This window comes from Sphaeramia orbicularis, chromosome 3 (genome assembly GCF_902148855.1).
Source record: "Sphaeramia orbicularis chromosome 3, fSphaOr1.1, whole genome shotgun sequence".
NCBI classification, from domain to species: Eukaryota; Metazoa; Chordata; class Actinopteri; order Kurtiformes; family Apogonidae; genus Sphaeramia; species Sphaeramia orbicularis.
In genome coordinates, this window is record NC_043959.1 from 17279566 (window position 1) to 17305524 (window position 25959).

At 36.8% G+C, this 25959-nt stretch overlaps 2 protein-coding genes across 2 annotated transcripts; one reads left to right on the forward strand and one right to left on the reverse strand.

The window, feature by feature from the left end:
- Positions 1 to 2439: 2439 nt before the first annotated feature.
- On the reverse strand, positions 2440 to 6817 carry cebpg (CCAAT enhancer binding protein gamma). The gene is made up of 2 exons (XM_030162341.1): positions 6660 to 6817; positions 2440 to 4090 (listed from the first exon to the last, which is right to left on the reverse strand). Exon 2 carries the CDS (start codon positions 3984 to 3986, stop codon positions 3492 to 3494), a length of 495 nt encoding a protein of 164 aa, XP_030018201.1. The 5' UTR covers positions 3987 to 4090; positions 6660 to 6817; the 3' UTR covers positions 2440 to 3491.
- A 9353-nt stretch (positions 6818 to 16170) lies between these two features.
- Positions 16171 to 18503, forward strand: cebpa (CCAAT enhancer binding protein alpha). The gene has a single exon (XM_030162259.1). It carries the CDS (start codon positions 16423 to 16425, stop codon positions 17329 to 17331), a length of 909 nt encoding a protein of 302 aa, XP_030018119.1. The 5' UTR covers positions 16171 to 16422; the 3' UTR covers positions 17332 to 18503.
- Positions 18504 to 25959: the final 7456 nt, after the last annotated feature.

The following is a 25959-nucleotide window of genomic DNA, read 5'->3' on the forward strand; positions in this document are numbered from 1 at the left end:
TAAGACATTTCAGGTTATTCACACTTTTAAAGAAACTTTGTAGATGTAAACATTTTCATTCTGCAATTTTAGTTTCTTCACTCTTACTATTTTACTGGTTCTGATCTACTTTAGATCACATTGGTCTAAAATGTGGAACCTGAAGTAACATGAGTTTGACAGCCCTAATGTACATGCTCCACGAATTTAGAACATTTTTTTTTTTACATTTTTAGCCTGATGGTGAATCACTGAGCCCGTTTACATGACCATACAAATCTGATAACTGTTAGTATTTGCATAATTGTAATAATCAAATGCACTTCAAAAATGCGATAATCATAAACCCTGGTTTAGACATTTCAGTCCATTATTAGATTCATTTTGGAGTTGGTACGTACATAGTGATGGAAGAATTAAAATTCCTGTTATTGTCTTAAACTCATGTTTGACTACGTAACTTCCATTTTGTACGATTTTAATAGTTTTTACATGTGTTCAATCTGATTAACCTGTTTACATGCAGGAAGACTGTTGGGTTTCTGTAAATTGGCTTAGTCTGGTTTTGACCAACTCTATATGTAAAGTGTCATGAGATAACTTTTCTTATGATTTGGTGCTATATAAATAAAATTTGATTGATTTGATTGGTTTTCCCCTGTAAGTCACTTTGGAAAAAAGCGTCTGCCAAATGCATAAATGTAAATGTAAGACATGGGAGTACTGGGGGCAATTCAGGTGTGAATCTGATTTATTATAATCAGATTTCTGCTGTTATCTGATCAAACAGATCAGATTAGACCGTTTACATGATTAATAATAGTCTGATAACTCCAGATATCAGATAATGATCAGATTTTTAGCGTGGATGTAAATGGGCTCAGTGATGGTCCTGGTTACAGCCTGTGTCAGACTGAAAACATCCAGTCATTTATCCATTCAACGTCTGTTTACACTAACGAGTCAACATTCGCAAGGGCAACAGAATGGATTTACATCATATCATTTCAAACTCTTAATATTTTTATTAATCATTTGGAAAACTGTTGCTGTAGAGACTGTAGGTCAACCAGGTGTCTGAGCTCTGGATGCATCTGCATTAGTCACACGTTTAGTGCATTACCTGTGGTAATATTTCATCTGTTTTAGAGTTGCTCTTCAGGTGTCAATGAAGTTAAAACAGTAAAAAGATGCATAATCAGTACATGCCTGAATGAAGCACTGGGGTCTGGATGTTGATATGAGTCAATTCAGAATCCTTTGGAATATTTGGAATAAAATCAATGTGTCTGCATTTTTGCTCCACAGGTGACATAAAATCACCAAACAGAAGCATCAAAGACTGAAACTGACACAGAAAATCAGGGTTATTCCACCACATACCGACTTCTACACAAACGTCAATAGTGAGTGATATGATGGTTAAAAATTAACATGCGGTTGTTTTACTCAAAACACACGTCTATAAATAGTAAAAAACAGGACCAAGGGTCCTGTTGTCCAATGGCATATTTAAAGACACTGACATTCCTTTGACCTTTTAAGGTCACTAAGGGTCAAAGGTCATGACACCAAATGAAAGCCAATATGTGACTTCATATCTACTGACAATAGTAATTATATCAATATCTTCAACTGTTTTCAAGTTACAGCACTTTGAAATGTGTCCCATTATAAACCAATGGGGATTTTTTAAATTTCAAAATTTCATAAAAAATTGAAAAAAATCAATATTTCCCAATTCTTTGAATGAACTTGGTAGACCTTACCCCAAAGATGTTCCATAACAAATATCAAGTCATTCTAACAGACAGTTTCAGAGAAGAGATTCTTGAAAAACTGTTTACGGACGGACAAACAGTCCATGGGACCCTTCGGCCGTTGGACTAAAAACCAGTCATGTTTTCATTTTTCCTGAGTTGTACCAGTCATGGAAGTGTCTCAGTCTACAGTGGAACGTTCTAAACCTCTTCACTGCTGCCTTTTCTACCTGCACCCAATGAACCGGGTTGGTAACCAGATGCTCAGAGCACACTTTGGATTTCCTGGTAAATACCTGGTTCTCCACGTTCCTCCCACTTTAAAAGAAACCTGAGACATGTGACCTCAGACTGTACGAGACCTTATCGTCTCAGAACACTGGGATGGAAACCTTTCAGTGAATAATGATGAGTTGGAGCCTCATGGACATAAACAGGTCCAGGTTTTCAGGTTCTCAGTTGTTCTAGAGTCTCTACAGCGACAGTGAGTTGACGTGTACATGAACCAGACGACCCTGGTTACCAAACTCCACCTCCATCCACTCACAGAAAACACATGACTGACTCCATTTAAACAAACAAACAAACAGTTAAAGTCAACTCCAACACGATCCATTCTGTGCATAAAAGCACCAGTTAAAGGACATTCTGTTTGAAACACGCGTGGTGTTAAAGTTAGTTTGTGTTCATCTCTGCAGAGTGAGTTACATAATCATACTGTTCAGTGTTTCTACTGACACTTACAGTTAAATGTTCAATGTCTGAACCTGTCAAAGCGCCCAGCCTGTTAGAAGCAGAATTATCCTTTAACATCAACATGTAGTGAATTTACTTAAAATTCTCAAATCAGGTTTTTTAACTCGACATTTTCAAAAACAACAGAAGAAAATACACATCCTAAAAAAAGGGAAATGTAAGATTTTACATCTTCATCCTGCTGCCGAGGCGGAGCAGTGACGTAGTCAGCCTTTATGTCCAACAGACGAGAAGTGACGTATTTGGCATCCGTCTGCCAGACTCTGGACTGAAAAGGTTTGAAAAGTAAATGCAGCCGATGTGTTCTGGTTCCTAGAGATGCTGCTGGTGCAGTTTCAGTTTCTTTTAAGTCACTTTGTGTGAATTCCTCACTGGACAACTCAGTTTTGGAGGATATTCCAAATCCTCACATCCCTGCCTGACGGCCATTTGAAATCCATCAGTTAAAAAACAAAACAAAACAAAAATACCTGACTGTTAACTCTTTTGGCATCTCACATGACATGAGTCCCTTTAGTTGGAGAACGGGTCCCGTTTTGTCCAAGTCCAAAAAGATTTCCAGAAATCTGAATAAACGAATGAGTGACTGACACGAAAGTAAGAAAATGAAATAAATATGAAGAAAAAAATGCTTTGACAGTGGGATCATGTATTCATAATTGAGGGACAGCGTGTCGATTTCAAATAGTCAATGTGTAAAACATTTACAGATTTCATATTGGATTTCTATAAATGTTAAAGACTTTTCCAAACTGTCTGATTAATTTCAGCTTCTTTCGACCTGGTTGAATTCTAAATTCTCTGCAGATCATTTCCAGGGGTGTGCAGGGAGCCTTGTTGTGACATTTGGGGTTTTTAAAGGATGGAATAAAAATTTAAATAATGAGTAAAGCAGTGAACATGATGTGAGGCCATATTTCCGAAGTGACAGAAGCTTCCAGAAAAGCTGCAGCGGGCAAACGCTCCTAAATATCAGTCCCTGTAGTCGTGATGCCTTCACTGGCCGTTGGCGGCATTGTTGGAGGCGGGGCTGGAGCCTTCTGCTCCTGTCGGTGGCTGGACATTGTCAGCCAGGTTGTGGGCGTGCTCCAGGAACAGGTCTTTGAGCACGCTCAGCTCTTTGCTCAGCAGTTTGATCTTGGCCTCCAGCCGCTCGTTCTCCTCCTTCAGCTCGTTGACGCGCTGCTGCGTGTCCATCGCCTTCTGCTTGCTGCGCATTCGGCTCTTCTTCACCGCCAAATTATTGCGTTCGCGCCGCTGGCGGTACTCGTCGCTGTCCTTGTCTGCTTGGGGCTTCTTCATTTTGCTGGGTGGGGCGGCCTTACCGCCTCCGGCTGATGGGTTGGCGGGTACGAGCTGTGGAACCTGCTGCAGACCAGCTACTGCTGCCGGCAGAGATGAGGAGGAAGCGGTGGCGTGGGCCTGGCTCTGGATGACGCTCACGCCGTTGTGATCAGTTGTAGTTAGTTTCGCCTGCGACGGCCGGCTCATTTGGAGGCGTTGCCTGCAAGAGACAATCTGACCCGAGTCCCCTCTGGTGTCGAGATGAAAATGGTAACAGGCAGAGGGAGTCTGGAACAATTCAGCCACAGAACCTGGAGGGAGATTATAAATATATATTTCATTTAGCAACGTGATATCATGACTCGCATAAATATATACACCATGTTTAATTAGCGTGTAATCTGTACACATTATAAACTTTTCGTGTGTACATTCACGCTGTTATTAGCCCGGTCCATCCTGAATCGATGCATCAAATACCACACACTGAGGGTTAGGGTTTAGGGTTATGTGAACCGGAGATTTTGTTGTAAATTGACACACGATCAAATGGTGTTGAGTAACATGTGAAAAGTCGAACATGCATAGGTATAACACACCAAATGCCATAAGAACTGGCGTGACATAAAACGCCATTTATTAAGATCAGTCTGCATTTGGAGACAAAATGACAAGATCTCAAAACATGGACACATGTTTATTATATAATTCCACAGATGGTAGAGGTTTCCATTATTGGTACTAACAGCTGCTGTAGTAGTATATCCACTGGTAGTATTTTTAGTAGTAGTATTAACAGTTATGGACATTTGTTCTCGTTATTGGTAATTACACCAGAACCAGCTGTTTTACTTATTAACAGTTATAGTTCAGTTTGCTGTGCATCCATGTGAGATAACTTTTGTTATGATGTGACGCTATGTAAATACAATTTGATTGATTGATACCCTGGTTGTGAACATCCAGTTAGGGGTGGGGGGTGAAGGGGCCACTTGATCATCTCACAATTCTTTAAATCTAAATCCAAGTCCAGACACCTGCTATCAGTGTTGAAAATATTGGAGTACAGACCTACTAGAAACAACTGACTGTAATTTAGACACAAAACAGATTAAATCATTAAAATGTCAAACTTTTCAAAACAGATGATTATTCTCATATTAACATAATGAATATTATCTAGATTTCCATCACTATGCAGACATTGTGTTTGAAATTAGTTGTGATGCAGGTCAGTCTTCATATCTTTATGTAAAATGCAGGACAAAGGTATTTATGTTGTGGGTTTTTTCATGTTTCCACATTGTTATGCATCACACTGACACCAGAACTGAAAAGATGCATTTGATGTAGTATGATTTTTGAAAGCACTTTCTGAATATAAAAGGAGTTCAGATTTACCCAACCAGGTTTATAATGTGAGGAAAAACAATCATGTACAGCGACATTGAAAATTCAGGTTGACATACATAATGTACATGGAGGTGCATCAAGAATCACTGACCCATGAATCAGAACTGAACTGAATCATGAGACCTCTACTAACAGAAAATGACAGGGCTGAAAATAACTGCGGTTTGGCGTTTCACAGTGGATCTACAGTCTACATCAACACACATTCTCATCTGACTTGGTTTTATGTCTGAATCTTTGTCCATCATACTTCTATGAGGTGACAATCGCAACTTGGATAGATGTTTACTTCCCAGTCATGACATTATGTGGATGGATGAAAGGAATATTTTCCAGTCAGGAAATGAATTTCATTGTTAATCTTGCTCCTTACTCTTACATTATGATGGTTTAACAAGATAAAGACTGCATTACAATAGAAAGCAACATATAACATGACCAAATATAAAAAATTTTTTGACTATAGTAATAAATAAGTGATCGAATTTGTTTCAAATGACAATTTTTTGTTTGGATTGTGGCTCAAACCCAAGAGGCAATGAAGAAACAACCATCAGTGCTGGTAAAAATTACAAGTCATATTTCCGAAAAGTGACTGTCATCTGTTGAATTGCGCAGTAATACATAGAGGTTTTTTTTTTTTTTTTTTTTAATATAATTTAAAGCTGCGTAGGAACACAAACAGTGCTTGAACATCTGCAGTGAGGCTGCAGATCCACAGATGACCCCAATCCATCAATCACACACTCACAGGTTCCTATCTTCACTGCTGCTGCTTAGAAACAACCACCACCACCTCAACCTTGTTATCTCAGAACAGCAGTACTCATTTCTCATGTTAATTGGTGGGACTATTTAATCTGTACGGCCAATTAGCAGCGCTGCTCTGATTGGTCGGCGCGTTGCCATGCAGCCAGTCAGCTGTGCGCAGGGAAAAGCGCTCCGGGTGAAAACCAGCAGAGCTCCGACTGTTGCCTGCTGTTGCATCATCACCATCGGCTCTCTTTGTGCTCAAAGAGGGGAACTCCGGAGTCATGCGGGACTAAGCAAAAAAAAAAAAAAAAAAAAAATCCCAGTTTTACGGTGGCTTTAAAACGAGTGGACTAAAATAAAAAAACACGACAAACACCGCGACAAGTTTGACAAATCCGTGTAAGTCGCGACAATCTGTGGAGTGTGTATTTCGTAATACTTTTAACAACTTTTTCTCAGGGCTAAGGCTTCTCAGAGGCGATTTACTAACTCCCGGCTACATGTTAGGCTATCACACTTTAATTCACGCTTGGGAATATTAGTAGTTTGCCTCTACACACGACCATTGCGACATTTTCACTTTCTCATTCCAAGCCTGTGTACAAGGCGTTTAGCCGGGCAGCTAGCCAGCTAGTTAGCCTCTAGTGCTAACAAGTCCTCACCTAACTGTTCGCTCTTTTTTCGGAACCAGAATGAGTTTTAGAAGCAGCTTACCTCCACTAAGCAACGAAGACGTCAACCATCCGTCAAAGTCGACAAGTTATCGTAGAAAGTTAGAGTTTAATTCCGTCTGTGTGAGCTCTGTGTGTTTTTGTTTGGAACATGGAGAGGAGCGGATTGCGAAATCTCTTTTACCATGTACGGCAATGTCCACGATCAGCCAATCAGAGATAAGAAGGTGGAAGCCTAGCGAGAAATTGGCCAATGATGTGTTAGAAAGCAATAGAGTGATGCAATGCACAAAATGATCGACAGCTGAGGTAACGAATGGGAGACGGCTGTTGGCTTTCGGTTGTGTTTATGTAATACGATGTTGGTCAGATGAGTTCATACACGCATGACTTCACCTCTGACTGATTCAATAACACAGAAATTCACAGTAATTACACCTATTCTAGAAGGACTGGCAATTCCATGATCAAATTCACATATTTATTCAAGTAATGCTACTCAAATTGATTCTAACTGAACTGTAACAGCTACAACAAGTGAAGCAGTTTCAAGAAAATGCATACACATTGAAAGCAGGAAGTAGACTCAAAACCACAGTTATTAAAGAGTCAACATATGAACCCTTAAACACCAAAACAGCCACTGATTTGAAGTGTTTGATCCACTAATCCTATCAATATGTTCGCAGTTTCATCAGATCAGACTGGTTTGGACGTTCACAGACTCCATAGTGAACGTAAAAACACTATCATCTTTTGTAATTCTGACTCATCTGTAAAACCCATGGAGTTTAACAAACCATTTAATGTTTTTATGTTCAGGTAATTATATTTTTCTAATTTTAATGGAATAATCTTTGAATTTACACTGAGCTCGGCATCTACATAGTACGTTAACTGGTGGAAAATTGCCTTATTTTCAATGAAAATGCAAAATGCAGAGGATAATAATTTAAGTTGTGCAATATTATTTATTGTATCCAGTGTGCAATGTTTTGGTTTGTTTGTTGTCATTGTCAATTTTTTTTTTTTACTCATATTACTCATAATAGTTATTACTTATACTGTTATGACTACTATTATGAGTACTGCTGTCACTTCATTATAACGCTTATCCTGTGATTATATATATATATATATATATATATATATATATATATATATATATATATATATATATACACACATATATATATATATATATATATATATATATATATATATATACACACAAACATACATACACACACATATATAGGTGTCTATCTATCTATCTATCTATCTATCTATCTATCTATCTATCTATCTATCTATGAGTTAAAGCACTAATGTTTTCTGTACTTTATTATGAATAAAATATGGGTTTGAGATTTGTAAATCATTGCATTCTGTTTTTATTTAGATTTTACACATCCAAACCTTTCTGGGATTGTGGCTGTAGTTATAGTTATTTTGTTTTTAATTATATGCAATAAACTTAAAGGTTTGTGTGTGTCTTCGGTTGTTTTTTGATTTATTCGACGTCGCGGTGAGCGTTAGATTGTTCAGAATGTGTTTGATGGTCTGATGGATGGTTGTAATTCTTTGCATGTATAGTCATGCTATGCTAACAGAATCTGTGCACTATTAACATGCTGCACAATGTGTTTGCGAAAGTATCAGACAAAGGGGTTAAAGGTCAACATGCTCATGCCTTCCTTCTGAATCATTAGTGGTTGATACTGACAGGACGCCAAATCAAAGCCTTATACAAACATTAAAGGTACAGAACGTACTGATGGTGACGCAGCACCATTTAAACCATCATTTTGGAAAGGAAATGATGAAACCAGAGCTCAGACCCAGACTGTGAATGATTATTTAACAAATGTCAGTGTCATTTATATTCCATTTTTGTGTTCTGATCTTTCATCAGACCTGCTGTACTACTTTATCATGACTTTAAAACCAAATCACCACTAATCACCTAGACAACTGGAGGAATTGTATGTATTTTATTTCCTTTAATGTTATTTATTTTTTCTTTTGCTATATTTTCACATCTGGAATTTGTGTAAATACTATGTGCCTTCTGTTTATATACATATATATATATATATATATATGATGTTTATCTTTAAGTTGGGGGTAGGGACTAAGAATGACAGCAAAAATGTACATGTTATGCTGTTAAAAATCCATTAAAAAAAATATTATTTATCTAAACTCACTTTTCTCAGTCTGTGCTTCATTTCTTTGTGTATTTGGACCCTAATAGTTCATACAGTTTGAATGTGAACCCTCCAGCTGCTGCAAAACCATCTTTATATTCATTCCGGCCAAAATCCAGTGGATTTCTCCAACCTGTTTTAATTCCTTCTTAATTAGTTCCATCTATAACTAGTTCCGTCTCCACATTTGCACATATAAGGTCCAGACTTCAGACGAACATTTCTCTAGTATTTTCCCATAATTGTTTGTCAGCAGCAGCGGTTGTAGTCCAGACTGAAAATATGTCCAAACTTGGAGCCCATTACCTAAAATGTTCAGTTGTCGGTTGAACAGGACAGAGCAGCACAGCCAATAACCTGGAGGGGGCGGGGCCTGAAGTGGCTCATATGCATTTAAAGGGTCAGTGCTCCAAACCAGCTTTCTGGTGTCATTACTCAGAAATAGGGTTGAAGATGGACCTGTGGAGTTGAATGAATGAAGAATTCAGACCCAAGCAGAGCATTTACAGTTTATGGAGACCACAGGGAAATGTGGGAAAAGGAAGAATTCCATTAAAAAAGACAAATATCACTCATTTAAAGCTGGAAACATCCTCTTGTGTATACTGCTGACCTGTGCCATCTGCTACATTGTCCCTTGAAGTCTCGTTACAGCATCTCTTGTGGGGCTGGGGATGTCGGTAGCAGTGTTGGATCCGGTCTGGGATGTAACACCACTAGCCATGCTAGCACAGTTTATTTATTGCTTAGCTGTTCTACTCTTCGAAGTAGCTGCCATGAGGGGAGAAAATAAATTCTAAATAGATACGCCTTAGCAGTTGACCTTTATTGTGCTATACTTTACACATCATTTTAACACAAAATATGGGCTACAACTGAGGAATGGACATGAAAATTAGGAGATGTTGTTGGGAGTAAAGTTCTAGGCAACCATCACCCTCAGCAGTCCCGTGTGACTCCAGTGGCTGAAACTGTTTACAATGCGCCGAAAAGTTTAAAGTCCAAAGTGTGGAAAAAGTTCAGATTTTACATGAAGAATGGAGCACTGGATAAAAGCATTGTCATATGCAGAGTGTAAAACTGCTCTAAAGTTAGTGCTGCCACTAACGACTAATTTTCTAATGATTAATCTTTTGACAAATTTTTCGGTTAGTCGACTAATCTAAATGACTCATAAAAAAAAAAAAAATGGTAGAGGGAGGGGAAGAACAGGTGTGCACCAGTCCGCGGACAGGAAGGGAGGGGAAGAATGGGTGCACAAGGATCCACAAACTCGGGGCCGGGGGGGGGGGGGGGGGGGGACCTTAAGGCTCTGAGATACTGTAGGTGCCAATGGGTTGCCATGGCCACAAATAAATAGGCGGTCAATAGCAAAACAACTCATTGACTACAAAAATTGCCGTCGACTAATTTCAATGGTCGATTATGTTGACTAAGTCGACTTATCGAGGCAGCACTAGCTAAAGTACACCGGTAGTACGACAAATCTGCATGCTCACTTGTTAAGACGACATGGGGACACAGGTGACCGTCTGTTTTCAACAGGCCATCAGATGGCATCGTACTCCTTCTAATTGAATCATGTCGTATCAAAATTCTACTGAATCGAATTGAACCGAACCACCCCCTTTTAAAATGTACCGTTCTTACCCCATGTATCGAGATATGTATCGGATCGTCTTGTATTGGAGATTCACACCCCTACAGACTACATTTTATTCACTGACAGTCAGTTCATTTGGAGAAATAAGTGAACAGGAGGAGGATGGAAAACTGAGGTCTGAAAGGGAAAGATGTTGGAAAATATCAGACAAACGACAGTGGGTTTTAAAAGGTAATATAGTCAAGGCTGATTGACTGACATTATCCTATTTCTTTTTTCTGGACTAGAACCTGCACTTCTGTTGAACTGAACACAAGTCACAATGAATACCTGAAGGACTAAACCATTCAGTAAATACGTCTGTGACACTGAACATTAAAAAACACATTTATGAATGAATGTGGAACTGATTTATTCATATAAAGAAAATCGTGTTAATGTAGGTGAGGTGGATTGTTTTTAATTTTCTTGAGCTGTTATTTCTCCTCAAAGTGAACAGTTCCATGTAATGTAGAACATCTGACATTAGTTATTGGTTTATCAGAGCCAAATTCTCCCAATAATATAATAATTTCATGTCTCAGCCAAACCAGTTGAAAAATAGCTTTTTTGATAAAACTGGCACATTTACCGAAATGTTCATTAATGTGTACTGTCCCTGCTAAATTAACAAATAAATTAAAAAAAATTAGAATATAACCAATTAATCTGACTATCTCTTAAATTTAATGGAAAAGTAAAATATATGCCTCTGAGATCTACTTGAGTTTTTCCATTTACTGAAGCTTTAATACTTTATTCAAGTTAAATATAAATACATCCAAAAAAGAACACTACATCACCACATTACAAACCTAATTCTTACAAATATCTGTCAGTAAGCGTGCTGTATTGTCCATATGACTGCACTTTATGTCATATTTTTAAGATATGAAAACAGATGGAGGGAGCAGTTGATAGAACAATACGAAGAGGGAAAAGGGGAATTTCACAAGGTTTGCAGGAAATTGCACGAAATTAAAAAAAAAAAAGGCAACAAGGATTACAAAATAGATCAAATTAATATAAAACCACATGGGTTTAAGCTTCAAAATGAAGGAGTATGATCCAAATTAAGCAGAAGGCTGAGAAATAATGACCTCTGTCTGTATCTACAGCAGGGGTGTCAAACATGCGGCCTGTGGGCCAAAACCGGCCGGTCAAAGGGTTTATTTAATCCAACCCACGGGATGAATTTGTAAAGTGCAAAAATTACACTTTAGATGTTAACAGCCAAGGATGTTGAAATCATTTTAGTTCAGGTTCCACATTCAGACCAATTGTGATCTCAAGTAAAATAATAATATGATAACCTTTAAGGCGAAGACACACCAACCTGATTTTCGGCTGTCGGCCATCGTCAGTCAGTCTGCTGAGGTCGGTGACATGAGTCTGTTTGGTGTGTTCTCTGTGATCGGCCGTCGTTAACGCCGTCTCTAGACTTTTCGGCCGATTCAACATGTGTAATTGTCCACTACCCATCATTCAGTCGGACCAGTCCGATTGGTCATTATGTATAACAGGTTGGGAATTTTTGTTAATTTTTGTGCATGTTTTTTTCTTTTTTTCTTAATTTGATCATATTTGTTGGCTTTTGTTATTATTATTTCTTGTTTATTTCTGTTCATTTTATTCATGTTTCTCATTTTTGTACGTTTTTGTTCTTGTCATTCTTTATTTCGTTTACATTTGTTGTTTTCTGGTTATTTTTTTCTGTTAATTGTGATCACGTATCATAAATTTCTCAAAATTACTGAATGTTTTGTGCATTTGTGGATCCACTGTGATTTGTAAGTTATACTGGACATGTGGAAATGATAAACTGAAGTAGAATATTGTAAAAAATAAATAAATAAATAAAAATTGCACTTTTTAGCTTGAGAAAGGTTATTCACGTGTTTTTAATTTGGACAGTTTGTAAATGTAAATATTTCCATAATTCAATGTTATGTTTTTGCACTAAACCAGAGGGAAAAAAGTGAGGTTGTCATCATGTATAACAGGGGTGTCAAAAATATGACCCGTGGACCAAAACCAGCCCACCAAAGGGTCCAGTCTGGCCCGTGGGAATTTTCTTAATTTTCGTACATGTTTTGTTTTTTCTTAATTTGATCATATTTGTTGGCTTTTTTAAAAATGATTATTTCTTGTTTATTTCTGTTCATTTTGTTTATGTTTCTCAAAATTGCGTTCATTTTTGTACATTTTTGTTCTTGTCATTCTTTCTTTGTTTACATTTGTTGTTTTCTGGTTATTTTTTTCTGTTAATTGTGATCATGTTTCATAAATTTCTCAAATATTTTGTGCATTTGTAGATCCATTGCGATCTGTAAGTTATAATGGACACATGGAAATGATATACTGAGGCAGAATATTGTTTAAAAAAAAAAAGAAAGAAAGAAAAAAAAAAAGCACTTTTTGGTTGAACAAATTTCAGGAACCTCATGGTTGTTCAGGCTATTCACATTTTTTTGTAAACGTAAATTTTTTCATAATTAAATTTACTTTTTTTGCACTAAAAAAAGAGAAAAATATAGAGTTATCATTATTATTTATATGCTATTATTTTACTGGTCCACAATTATCCCATAAAGACCCAGCGCTACTTTTGAGTCAGTTCCCAAATTAATTTTTTCTGTAGCTAACCTTTCTTAAGTGATTTATCACCATTTATTATCATATTATCCACAGTATTTTGCATCTTATGAGTATAAATCTGCTATTTTCCTGCATTTAATTTACTGACCATGAAAACGTTCACAAAAGTTCAGATTAAAATTGACAATTATTCTATCAAAACAGAGAAAACTGCAGAAAAAGTGACTTTCGGTAAAATGTGTCATTAACTGAACATAAACCCAGTGTGTCCATCCACTGTCATTGATCCAACTCCATGGGTTTTACTGGTGAATCAATGTTGTAGAAGATGACGGTGTTTCTATGGTAACTCCTCATATGGTTTGTTATTTTTCAAACAGGCTTAAATTTTAATGCATTTCATGTTAATTATCTATTGTGTTTATTTTGCATCATTGTGCGTCTTCACAACACCAAGACTAATTTAACCCTTGAAGAGCTGTTTTTGTTGGATCTTCCAGATACAGTCTTCTCTACATTGAACCTTTTCTCAGTGATTTATGACCAATTATAATATTATTCTCTGCATTTTGCATTTTACAATGAAAATCAGATAATTTTCATGTATTTAATTCACTGATCATGTAGATGTTCATTAAAGCTCAGAGTAAATTCAAAGGTCATTTTATAAAAACATAGAAAACTGAAGAAAAGGTGACTTGTGGCAAAATATCCATCCATCCATTTTCTGCCGCTTATCCGGGGCCGGGTCGCGGGGGCAACAGTCTAAGTAGGGATCTTGGCAAAATATATCATTAATTAATAAAAGTACCTTTTTATGCTGATGATGACAGTGTTTCCATTGTAACTACGGAGCCTCTGAACATCCAAATGGGTCATATCTGATGACCATGAAAAGATGAAGAACTGTATTCTACACCAATTATTGACACGGATTGATAGGATTAGTGGATCAACAGGTATGAAACAGTTTAGATCAGTAGATGGTTTTAGTTTTTGAGGGTTAACAGAATAAATACAGGGTTCTGGATATTATGAAATGATGAATTCTCATCATTTATCAAGTATTTTGCTCATTTTCTCCTCATTTCAGAAGTATTTTTTCACTTTTCTGCCATATTTTAAAGGTTTGGGTTAACGTTTTTCTTATTTTTCAAGTATTTAGCTCATTTTATTCTCACTTTACAAGTTTTTGTACATTTTATCCAGGAATAATTAAGGTAAAACTACATTTAACACCAATTATTTCTTATTGACATGTATTGATAGGATTAGTGGATGAACAGGTATGAAACCGTTTAGATCAGTAGATGGTTTTAGATTTTGAGGGTTAACAGAAAAACACAGGGTTCTGGGTGTTATGAAATGATGAATTATTTCTGTTTTTCAAGTATTTTGCTCATTTTCGCCTCATTTTAGAAGTATTTGTTCACTTTTATGCCATATTTCAAGGGTTTTAAGTTCATCTTTTTCTTGTTTTTCAAGTATTTTGCTCATTTTATTCTCACTTTACAAGTTTTTCTACATTTTATCCAGGAATAATTTAGGTCAAACTGCATTTTACACCAATTATTTCTTACTGACATGTATTGATAGGATTAGTGGGTCAACAGTTTACTTCAGTAGATCGTTGTGGTCGGTGGTGGATGTTTGGGTCTTTAAGGGTTAAATTGGATGAATGTTTCCCCTCAGGTTGTTCGTGGTTGTTCCTGTTCTTCACATTTAAAAAAAAAAAAAAATAATAAAGGATATTTTATAGATGTAAACACTTTCATAATGTAATTTTACTTCTTTTATTTTCCTGGTCTGACCCACTTCAGCTCATACTGGTCTGGATGTGGAACCTGAACTCATATGACTGGTCTACAGTGGCCTATCGTGTTTTTGCACCAACAGAGGGCGCTCCAGTCCGCAGTTCTGTGTCGCCTCTCCACAGTCGTGCCTGTTTGGACGCACACACTGAGTTTTATCCTGAATAACCCCGCAGCCCTGATGTGAACCTTCTTACCTCTGCTCCCCCTTGCGCGGACCCCCTCCCCCATATGTGCACCGCGCGCCTGTGTTTGCTGCTGACAGGGAAGTGTGCACCAGTAAACACGTCCAAGCAGGTTCAAGACATATGTGAGAGCAGGAAAAGACAAAGTTCATCAAATAGGTTTTATATATGACGCTGGCAACCTGACAGAAATCCCACAGTTTGGCACAAAACATGAACAAAAATATGATGGATGCATAAAAAAAACTTCACTTTTTTTTTGCTTTTTATAAAAATGACACAAGAAGAATCAACCAATTAAGCCTATAATGGTGTATTTTAATATTTAATCAACCTTTGTTTATTATTATTGCATTATTTTAGCAATGTATAGAGCTGAAACTGATCCTCAGTCCAGTTACATGTGGATCATCTGCAGACTGAACCAGGACTCTGCAGAAAAGAGTTTAACTGCATCCCAGACATGACATGAACCCAATAAAGAGTCCACACCACATTCACTTGGTCCAGGTTTATATGCGCCGTCATAAATGGAATAACCTGCCTGTATTCTAAAACACTTTGATAAATGCCGCTCACAGCCGCTCCGACATGACCCCAGACCTTAGAAATCTAAATCTACTGTCGGACTGGGACGAACAACAGCCTTTAAATGAAACATATATGTTCAGCACCAATGTTTAACTTGGTGCACAGAGCATTTGGCGCACCTCGCTGCGCACTGCATGCGCCCGGCGCGACTCGTTCCAGACGCAGAGCTGTGCAGGAGCGCACCGACCCACCACTTCTAATCTGATGCATAATTTGGGAAAAGCAGATGTTATTGTGCGTAAATGTGTGCAGTTTTTGATCTGACAAGTGCTCCTTCAGTTTATTAGACTGATTATCGTGTTGTTTGGTCACGTGGTTTCCCCAGTGGGGTTCACACATAATAACGTTTAAAACGATTTAATGAACATTTCCTTTAGTTTGAGTCTGAAACATGGTTCCGTGCAGCGATAGTGAGTGAGTGAATTCAATCTAAGACCGTGTGTGTGTGTGTGTGTGTGTGTGTGTGTGTGTGTGTGCGCCTCCGCCCACTCCCCCTGCTATATAACCGCAGTTTGACAGCTCACAGTTTACTGAGCAGGAGGACTCACACCGCCGTCCTGCTGCTTCAAACCGCTTCCCTCTGCTCTGAACACACACACACACACATACACACACACACACACACACACACAGTTCGTTCCAGTCGAACTTCAGAACATTTTCAGGCTTTGTAAAGTTCCTCTGACCGGAGGACTCGACACAGGACCCGTGCCACCCAAAGCTGGATTCCCGGAGCTCCTCGCCATGCTTGCCCGGGTTTAGATTCTCCATGGAGCTCTCAAATCTGTACGAGGTCGCGCCCCGACCCCTGATGAGCAGCCTGACCCACGGCCAGCAGCCCCCCTCCGGCTACAGAGACCCGGCAGACCTCGGCGGCGACATCGGAGATAACGAGACCTCCATCGACCTGAGCGCGTACATAGACCCGTCGGCGTTCAACGACGACTTCTTGGCCGACCTGTTCCACCACAGCTCCCGGCAGGACAAACTCAAGATCATGAACGGAGACTATGAGTCCCTGCAGTGCCCCCCCGGGCCCCAGCAGCTCTACATGTCCAACTACATGGACTCTAAGCTGGACCCCATGTACGAGCACAACCCGCCGCGCATCCGGCCGGTGGCCATTAAGCAGGAGCCCCGGGACGACGAGGACATGAACCCGGGCATGCCCCCCACCTACCACCACCCGCACCCCCAGCAGTACCCCCAGCATCCCCAGCATCCTCAGCAGCAGCAGCAGCAGCAGATGCCGCACCTTCAGTACCAGATTGCGCATTGCGCGCAGACGACCATGCATCTGCAGCCGGGTCACCCGACCCCACCGCCGACCCCGGTGCCGAGTCCGCACCAGCACCACCACCAGCATCCGCACCAGCACGCGCAGCAAGGCGGCATGAAGATCCTGGAGCACCCGAGGGGGGGCGGGAAAAACAAGAAGCACGTTGACAAGAGCAGCCCGGAATACCGGCTGAGGCGCGAGCGCAACAACGTGGCCGTGCGTAAAAGCAGGGACAAGGCCAAGATGCGCAACATGGAGACGCAGCAGAAGGTGGTGGAGCTCACCACGGACAACGAGAGACTGAGGCGGAGGGTGGAGCACCTGACCCGGGAGCTGGACACGTTACGGGGCATCTTCAGGCAGCTGCCGGACGGATCCTTCAAACCCATGGGCAGCTGAGAGACTCCTGCAGCCGCTGGACCGGACCGGACCGGACCGGACCGGAACCAGCCCGAGAGGTGAACTGGTACTGCTGGATTTATTGACCCGGACAGTTGTGCATGTGTTCATGTGGACAGACTGAGCTGAGGAGGCTGAGGCAGCTGATGTGACCTGAGCATTCTGTTACTGGACTGACAAAGCCAACACCTGGAAGAACACACTGTCATACTGGCTCCAGTTTGTCTCTGTTTCTTAAACTAAGACAACTCTTCAGCCAAGGAGGTGAGACACTTCCACTTACTTTTAGAAGCGAATGTCAGTGACACGTCCACCTCTGCAGCAGGTTCCTTCTGACTGGAAACAGACCAGTTCATCTCAGCCCTGGATCCTTTTCTCCACTTGTTCTGAGACTTAAGTTAAAACGAATGAAAATAACTGGTTGAGACAATTGAGTTTTTTTTTTGCAGTGTTCATGTGCCTTTGAACTGTTTTGTGCAAAAGCCGATAAGCTCATGTGCACATCCACAACAACAGGACTGGTTGTTTTGTGCCTTTCTCCCGTACAGACTGTGTGACATGAACACACTCGACTCACATATCAGTGCAGCTAAGGTAGGGCATGGTGGGATGATCCAAAACCAGCCTGTTGTGCATGTTTCCTTCATTTCTTTGTTTTATACCACCTCCATATCATCTCCTGATGAACTAGAAATTGTTTATAGAGCTATGAAATGCAAAGTGCACACTGCTTGCAGGCTGTATGTTTATGTATTATTATGACTTTCTTCTGCAGAGATGATAATGCATGACTTTGTGGTCCTTTTTTTCGGTTTCTCCACATGTGGTCCGGGGCTCTGGTCCCACTCTGGTGTGCTTGGGTTCACATAGAACTGATGTGGGCAACATATCCATAAGGTTTTCATTTTTTAGTGTTTTGTCATGATGAAAAAAAAGGTACATTATGTTCATACAAGTGGACAAAATGTTGAATTAGACAGAAAGAAAAAAAAAAAAATCCTGAATAAAAACACCCAAGTATTTCAGCTCCTGATCTGTGGTCAGATTTGATGTTTCACTCACTGATAACTGAATATCTCCATATCCTCCTGAGACCCAGTGATGCATTTTTGTCCTGTGTGACAAGAGTTTCACAGCTTTATTGAGAAAAAAAAAAAAAAAAAAAAGGACATTCCATAAAAATTTTAACCCATAAAGACCCGGTGCAACTTTTGTGGCAGTTCCCAAATGATTTTTTCTTTCTATTTAACTTTTCTTAAGTGATTTATTACAATTTATTACAATATTACCTTTTGCATTTTTGCACTTTTTGAGTCAAAATCAGGTATTTTCCTATATTTAATGTACAAATCATATATTTTAATCGTAATTCTGGTATTACATTTGAGAGTTATTGTATTAAAAACAGAGAAAACTGAAGAAAAAGTGACTTTTCCAGTAAAATCTCTCATTTATTCAGCATAAAAATAAGCATCTCCATCCACTGTAATTGATCCAACTCCATGGGTTTTACTGGTGAATCAGTGTTGTAGAAGATGACGGGGTTTCCATGGTAACTACGGAGCCTCTGAATGTCCAAATGGGTCAAATCTGATGACCATGAAAAGATGAAGAACTGTATTTTACACCAATTATTGACATGGATTGATAGGATTAGTGGATCAACAGGTGTTAAACAGTTTAGATCAGTAGATGATTTGAGTCTCCAGTGGTTGTTTGGGTCTTTAAGGGTTAAAAATGCATCTGAAAAAACTGTTGCATTGTGTTAATTCCAATAAAGGCCATTATTAAATGTAAAAAAAAAAGGCCAAACGTGTACTTTCCTGCGTCTCAGGAGGATATCGTGACCTTCCAGTTGCTTCGATTTTCATGTATTTTTTCCTCCAGAGCATTTTTTTTTCTTGTAGAGTTTCTAAAATATTTGAAAATGTGTGAATGATGACACCAAAACTGATTCACCCACCCACTGAAAATCAAACAAGTTCTTAGTTTCTGAAAAGTTGTAACAGAAAAGTAGAATTGAAGGTCTGTAAATTAGAATATTGGACTGATTGCCCAGCCCCACATCTGAGGGAGCGCTTTAATGCCAAAGTCAACCGACAAAGAAAAAAGACTGGAATTGATACTGTGGTACCTGCTTCATTATGTTGCCGTTCAGTGAAAACCACGTATCTCCACACTGTCACCCTGTCACATACCAACATGCAAAGTGTATTATGTGTATTTATGTCATAATAATAATAATCCAGTTGTTTTTAGTTCACGGTGGAAATCGTGTGACATCTTTGTAGAAAACTCTGCAGACGTGGTGATACGTGGTTTTCTGAGGACGGGGACGGTAAAGCAGCTTTCTCATATGCACTATTTGTCTTTTAAATGAAGCACAGTGTTGTTGGGCACATGGGTACTGATCTGAAAAGAAAAAAAGAAAAAAAAAACAACACGCCTCGCTCTGTGTCTGGATTTAAACCGATTTGAGAAAAAAAACAAAAACAAAATGTGAAAAGGGTTTCTATGCAATGTGTTTCCTTCTTCTTCTTCTTCTTCTTCTTCTTTTCCGCTGTTGAATCATCACATACACACAGTGCCTTCTGATCCTCTGAGATGACCTTTGACCTCTGGCTGATCGGCTCTGTTTAGGAATAGTTTGTTGAAAATGATTCCAGTCAGCGAGGGAAAAGGAAGCACTTTTGTTGGTGTTTTTTTTTTTTCTTTTTTTTATAATCTATGATGTTAAACCAATGTTTCAAAGTCTCAATTGTAAAAAAAAAAAGCCTATATATAAATATATAAATAAGTATATATAAATATATATAAATATAAAATACCAAAAATCTGAATTATTATAATAAAAGAGCTTGTTTTATCAGATGCTGTTGTTGGTTGATGTGTTTTTTTTCTGTCTCCTTTACTTCAACATATATTTGTGTGTATGTCATTCCTTGGATTCCAATAGGGGGCGCTCACACAACTGGAAGGTGGAAAAAACCTTCACTTAAACCAGGGCTGTCAAACATGTGGTCCGTGGGCCAAAACCGCCCCGTCTAAGGGTCCAATCCGACCCCTGGGATGGATTTGAAAAGTGCATAAAATTACACTGAGGATATTTCAAGGTCAAAGGTGTTAAACATGTTTTAGTTCAGGTTCCACATTCAGACCAACTGTGATCTCAAGTAAAATATAATAACATCATAAATTATAAATAATGTCAACTCCAAATTTTCTTCTTGGTTTTAAGTGAGAAAAAAAAGAAAAAAAATCATATTGTGCCTATAAATAATGAAAACAAAATGTTCTGTGTTTTAGTGCAAAAAACAAATAAACAAACAAACAAACCACTAAATAATGACAATATCTACATTAACAAACTATCTTTTGAAAATAAAATGTGAATAACCTGAAGAAATATCAACAATCTGAAGTGTCTATAGAAAATATAGTGCAATTTTAACAATATTCTGCCTGTTACTAAATGTTTAATGTCTTTGTAGATCTGATCTATATCGTATAAATGATAAGTTTAAGGATAATATTGTTAAAATTGCACTTATTTTTCTTAAGATATTTCTTCTTTTTTTTCCAGATAATTTACAGCTTTTTTTGTTTGGATAGTTTGTAAATATAAACATTATCATAATTGAATGTTATGTTTTTGCACTAAAAAAAAAAAAAAGCCATTATTTATAAGTTATTATGTTATTATTTTACTGGTCCAGCCCAGTTCAGATCAAATATGACTGAATGTGGAACCTGAACTAAAATGAGTTAGTCACCCCTGACTTAAGGCGTCCTTCCTCATCTGCCAGTCATCATTATTATTTCATTTTACTTTTTTCCACTGTTATTTTACTGGTCCGGTCCTCTTCAGATCATTTTGAACTAAAATGAGTTGGACAGCCTTGTTTTACAGGCTCCAGCTGATCCTGTCATCTTAACCCATGAAGACCCAAACGTCCACCTTTAACCAAAACCATCTACTGATCTAAACTGTTTCATACCTCTTGATCCACTAATCCTATCAATCCATGTCAATAATTGGTGTAAAATACAGTTCTTCATCTTTTCATGGTCATCAGATATGACCCATTTGGATGTTCAGAGGCTCCGTAGTTACCGCGGAAACACCATCATCTTCTACAACATTGATTGACCAGTAAAACCCATGGAGTTGGATCAATGACAGTGGATAAAATGAACAAAAAAAAAAAAAAAAAAAAAAAAAAAAGAAACCCTGCAAAATAACAAATAATGTGGTAAAAAAAAAAAAGCAAAAAATGCACTAAAATAAAGTAAAAAAAAACAACAACAAAAAACAAAAAAAAACTAAGCAACCAAATGAACAAAACAGCCAATGTATTAAATGAAAGGAACAAAAATTAATAATAAATCAACAAAATAACAAGTAACATTAACAAAATGAGCCACAAACTGAACTACATTGAAAAAAACAAAACAAACAAAAAAATACTAAACAGGGGGGCAAGACCATGAGCAAAAAAAGTAAAAAGTAAAATAAATAAGATTAACAAAATAAACAAAAGTAGATGAGGAAATTTACAAAAAAAATAAATAACATAGAGCAAATAAGCAATAAAATGAGCAAAATGAGTAAAAACTAAAAACAGTGATTCACCAGTAAAACCCATGGAGTCGGATCAATGACAGTGGATGGACACACTGGGTTTATGTTCAGTTAATGACAGAATTTACAGAAAAAGACACTGTTTATTCAGTTTTATCTGTTTCTGATAGAATAACCCTCAACTTTATACTTATACATACTACCTCAATATTCATACATCCTGTACAACACAATCTTTCTGGGAATAATAATCACATGTAATATGTATTTATCTGTGAGTATTAATCACCCTTTGTTTTATAATTATTCTGTAAATATCCAACCATCCTGTGCAATACATTTTAGTATTTTTTACATTCTCACCTTTTCTCCTTTTTTCTTCATATTTGTATATAGAGTTAACTGCACTGTCTTATAGAACTTTACCTTGTATATATTTTGCACCTTATATTTTAACTATAATTATCTGTTTGCACTGAAAAAGGAGAAGTTCTCCAATATCACTGTACATTTAGTAGAATGACAATAAAGGACATTCTATTCTATTCTATTCTATTCTATTCTATTCTATTCTATTCTATTCTATTCTATTCTATTCTAACTTTATTCTGAGCTTATTAAACATCTACATTATCAGTGAATTAAATATAAGGAAATACCTGATTTTCATCTAAAAACACAAACAAACAGAGGATAATATTATAATAACTGGAGATAAATCATCAAGAAAAGTAAGAAAAATTCATTTGTGCACTGACATAAAAGTAGCTCTGGGTCTTTATGGGTTAAATCACATTCTTAATCCAAACATTCACCTCATTATTCATCTTAAACTACCTTGTACCAGGTGTTTTTCAGGCCTGAATACTAAGAATGGACGTGTATTTACATATGAAATGAAGCCGAACTGAAAAAAACAAAACAAAACAAAACATTTCTGCAATTATTTACAACAAAATAGTACAACAACACTTATGTTTTCAATGTGGACTGGAATAAAACCAATACATTAGAGTCAGACATTAAAGGTCAAGGTGTATTTTTAGTTTTTCACTTTTTCCATCTATAATTGCTGTTGAGTTTTTTTTTTTTTTTTTTTTAACAATGCACACCTTTTTTTGGTTCCAGTCATTCATGTTTCAAACTGTTGCAGATGTGCATGAGTCAGAGCCCACCCTGGTTCTATTGGCTGAAGGGGGGGGGTATCATCTGGACATATCAGTGATTTTAGATTTATTTAAGTGCATGTTTGTGGACGTCTGAGCACCTGCAGAGAATGAACAGTTGATTTTACTGTTTCCTGTCATGTAATCAGATGTTTCTTTAACCGTTATGTGAAAAGTGAAGGTGCATCATTTAGGGCCGTGTTAACAGCGTTATGGGCCCTCGGGCAAAGCAGTGTACTGAAGCCCCTCCCACAAATACTACAGGAATTGTTATTGAATGGAAGTCAATGGTCTTCAGGATGTCATTCTATGAATGGAAGTCAAAGACAGTTCAAACTATGATTTACCATTGGGATACGAAGATGATTTTTATACGTTTCAGTCTAGAAAAAGAATGTTCTCCTGTACATGAACACTCTGAGTACAATTTCAACATTCAAGAATACAGATTTCAAATTGTCAGAAGTATTTTTTTCTGTACAAATTTTACTATATCATATGTATATATAAAAATCTGTAAGAAATGATTGAACATTTTAGTACAAAATGAAAAATATCTGTAAAATGATGAAAACATTCCAGTATAAAATAATAAAATCTTTGTAAAATGGTTGAAAAATATTAGTACCTAATTAAAAAAAACTCTCAAAAACAAAACAAACAAAAATTTAGTATAGAACAAAAAAAATTTTTAAAAGGATTTTAAAAATTTAGTTTAAAAAAATAAATCTTTATAAAATGATTGAAAAATTCCAGTACAAAATAATAAATAACAATTTCTGTTCAAATTTTAGTACAAAACAAAATAAATCTGTAAAAAAAAATTGCTAAATTTTAGTACAAAATAAAAAAAAAATCTGTAAAAAATGATTTAAAAATTCCAGTATAAAATAATAAAATCTTTATGAAATGATTGAAAAAGTTTATTACAAAATAAAAAAGAAATTTATAAAAACAAATGATTGAAAAGTGTTTTAGTACAAAATAAAAAAAAAAGACTCAAAATTTTTTGTACAAAATTAAAAAAAAAAAATCTATTAAAAAAACTGAAAAGTTTCAGTATAAAATAAAAAAAAAATGTATAATGATTGGAAAAATTTAGTACAAAAAATAACATCTTTAGAAAATGACTGAAAATTCCCAGTACAAAAAATAAAATCTACATAAAACGAGTCAGAAATTCTAGTACAAAATAAAACAAATCTGTATAAAAAATAATGGAAAAATTTGAGTTCAAAATAAGAAAAAAATTAAAGTAATTGAAAAAAAGCAGAAAATAACTTAGATTAGCAATTATTGAAGTATCTGTGCACCTTTATAGGGTATGTATCATATATGATACAAGGGCCATTAAAGGGTTAACATACACAGAAAAGTAGCACTGGGTCTTTATGGGTTAATATGCTATCATTTATCGTAACACTTAAAGTGAATCATTGAAGGGAAAAAATATTACAAGCACATTAAAGGTGAACTTGTGTTTCATTTTTCATTTTCCACTGTAAACCACAAAAATACACAAAAGGTCCAAAGTTGGGCATAAAAAGTCACCAAAATGCTTAAAATAAAGTGTTTGATGGTTAAAGGAACCTCAGATATAATTATTTAAATCACTGTATTTTCTAATATGATCAACATGAACTATTGGCTTTTATTGATGCTAATATTTATTGACTTCTGTTGAAATTATCTGTGCTGTGAACTGTGTGAAAACCAAAAAACTAAAGTCCAGTTAAGACAACAAAAAAACTGATGTGTATTCAAAAAATTAGTTAAGGTGAAGGTTTTTATAACGTTCTTATTCAGCCAAGAAACGTAAAAAACAATTGTGTAAATAAAACCAAATAGTAAAAAAATAAGAAATGTAGACAGCGGAACGCAGCCAAGAAGGAAAAGCCGAATGTAAACAAGAAGCAGGTTGATAGAAACATGAATCTGGCAGAAACTGGGAGAGCGTTGACGACTTCCAGATGGTCCTGACGGCGTCGACGGCTGAAATACACATGATTCAACCTGAAGGATGTGCCTGTAAACATTTACAAGTGAATGCATCATCATAACATTATAATATATTCGACAGGAATGTTGGATCCAGGTCTGGGAGAGACAACGCACCACGGAAAAGGTCAAATGAAAATGACTGTTGGGACGAAAGGTCAAAGAATCTGGAATTAACACAATCCTTCCATTTAAGTCTGAGATTAAGGATGGATTAAACCTGGTTTAGTACTGAGGCTGGTCTGGTGCAGGGCCGTCTGAACGCAGGGGCCCCACGAGCACAGGGGGCCCATGAACCATAGGTGCCATGCTAATCTGTGTTTGTTAACCCGTGTATCATATATGATACATACCCTCCAAAGGTGTACAGGTGCCTCACTAATTGCTACTTTAAGTTCTTTTCTACTTTTTGAATTTTTAAAAAAATATCTGGTTCATTTTGTTCTAAATTATTTCCCCATTATTTTCAATATAGATTTGTATTATTTTGGACCAGAATTTCTCAATCATTTTACGTAGATTTTATTTTGTACTAGAAAATATACCTTTTTTTTTTTTTTTTTTTAACACATTTGTAAAATTTTGTACTAGAATGTTTCAATCATCTTTTTTACAGATAAAAAAAGTAACAAAAAAAAAATCTGTTTTTTTACAGATTATTTTCTATTGTGTTAAATGTTCAATAATTTTTTTTACAGACTTAGAAACAAATTTTGTACTACAATTTTTCAATTTGTATATTTGCAGATTTTTTAAAAGTTTGTACTAGAACTTTTCAAACAATCCATCATTTTAGCGTAAACATTATATTTGAGTAAAATTTAGGACGTAATATATGTTTAATTTACCTAATCTAAAATTATTAAATTATATACATGAAAA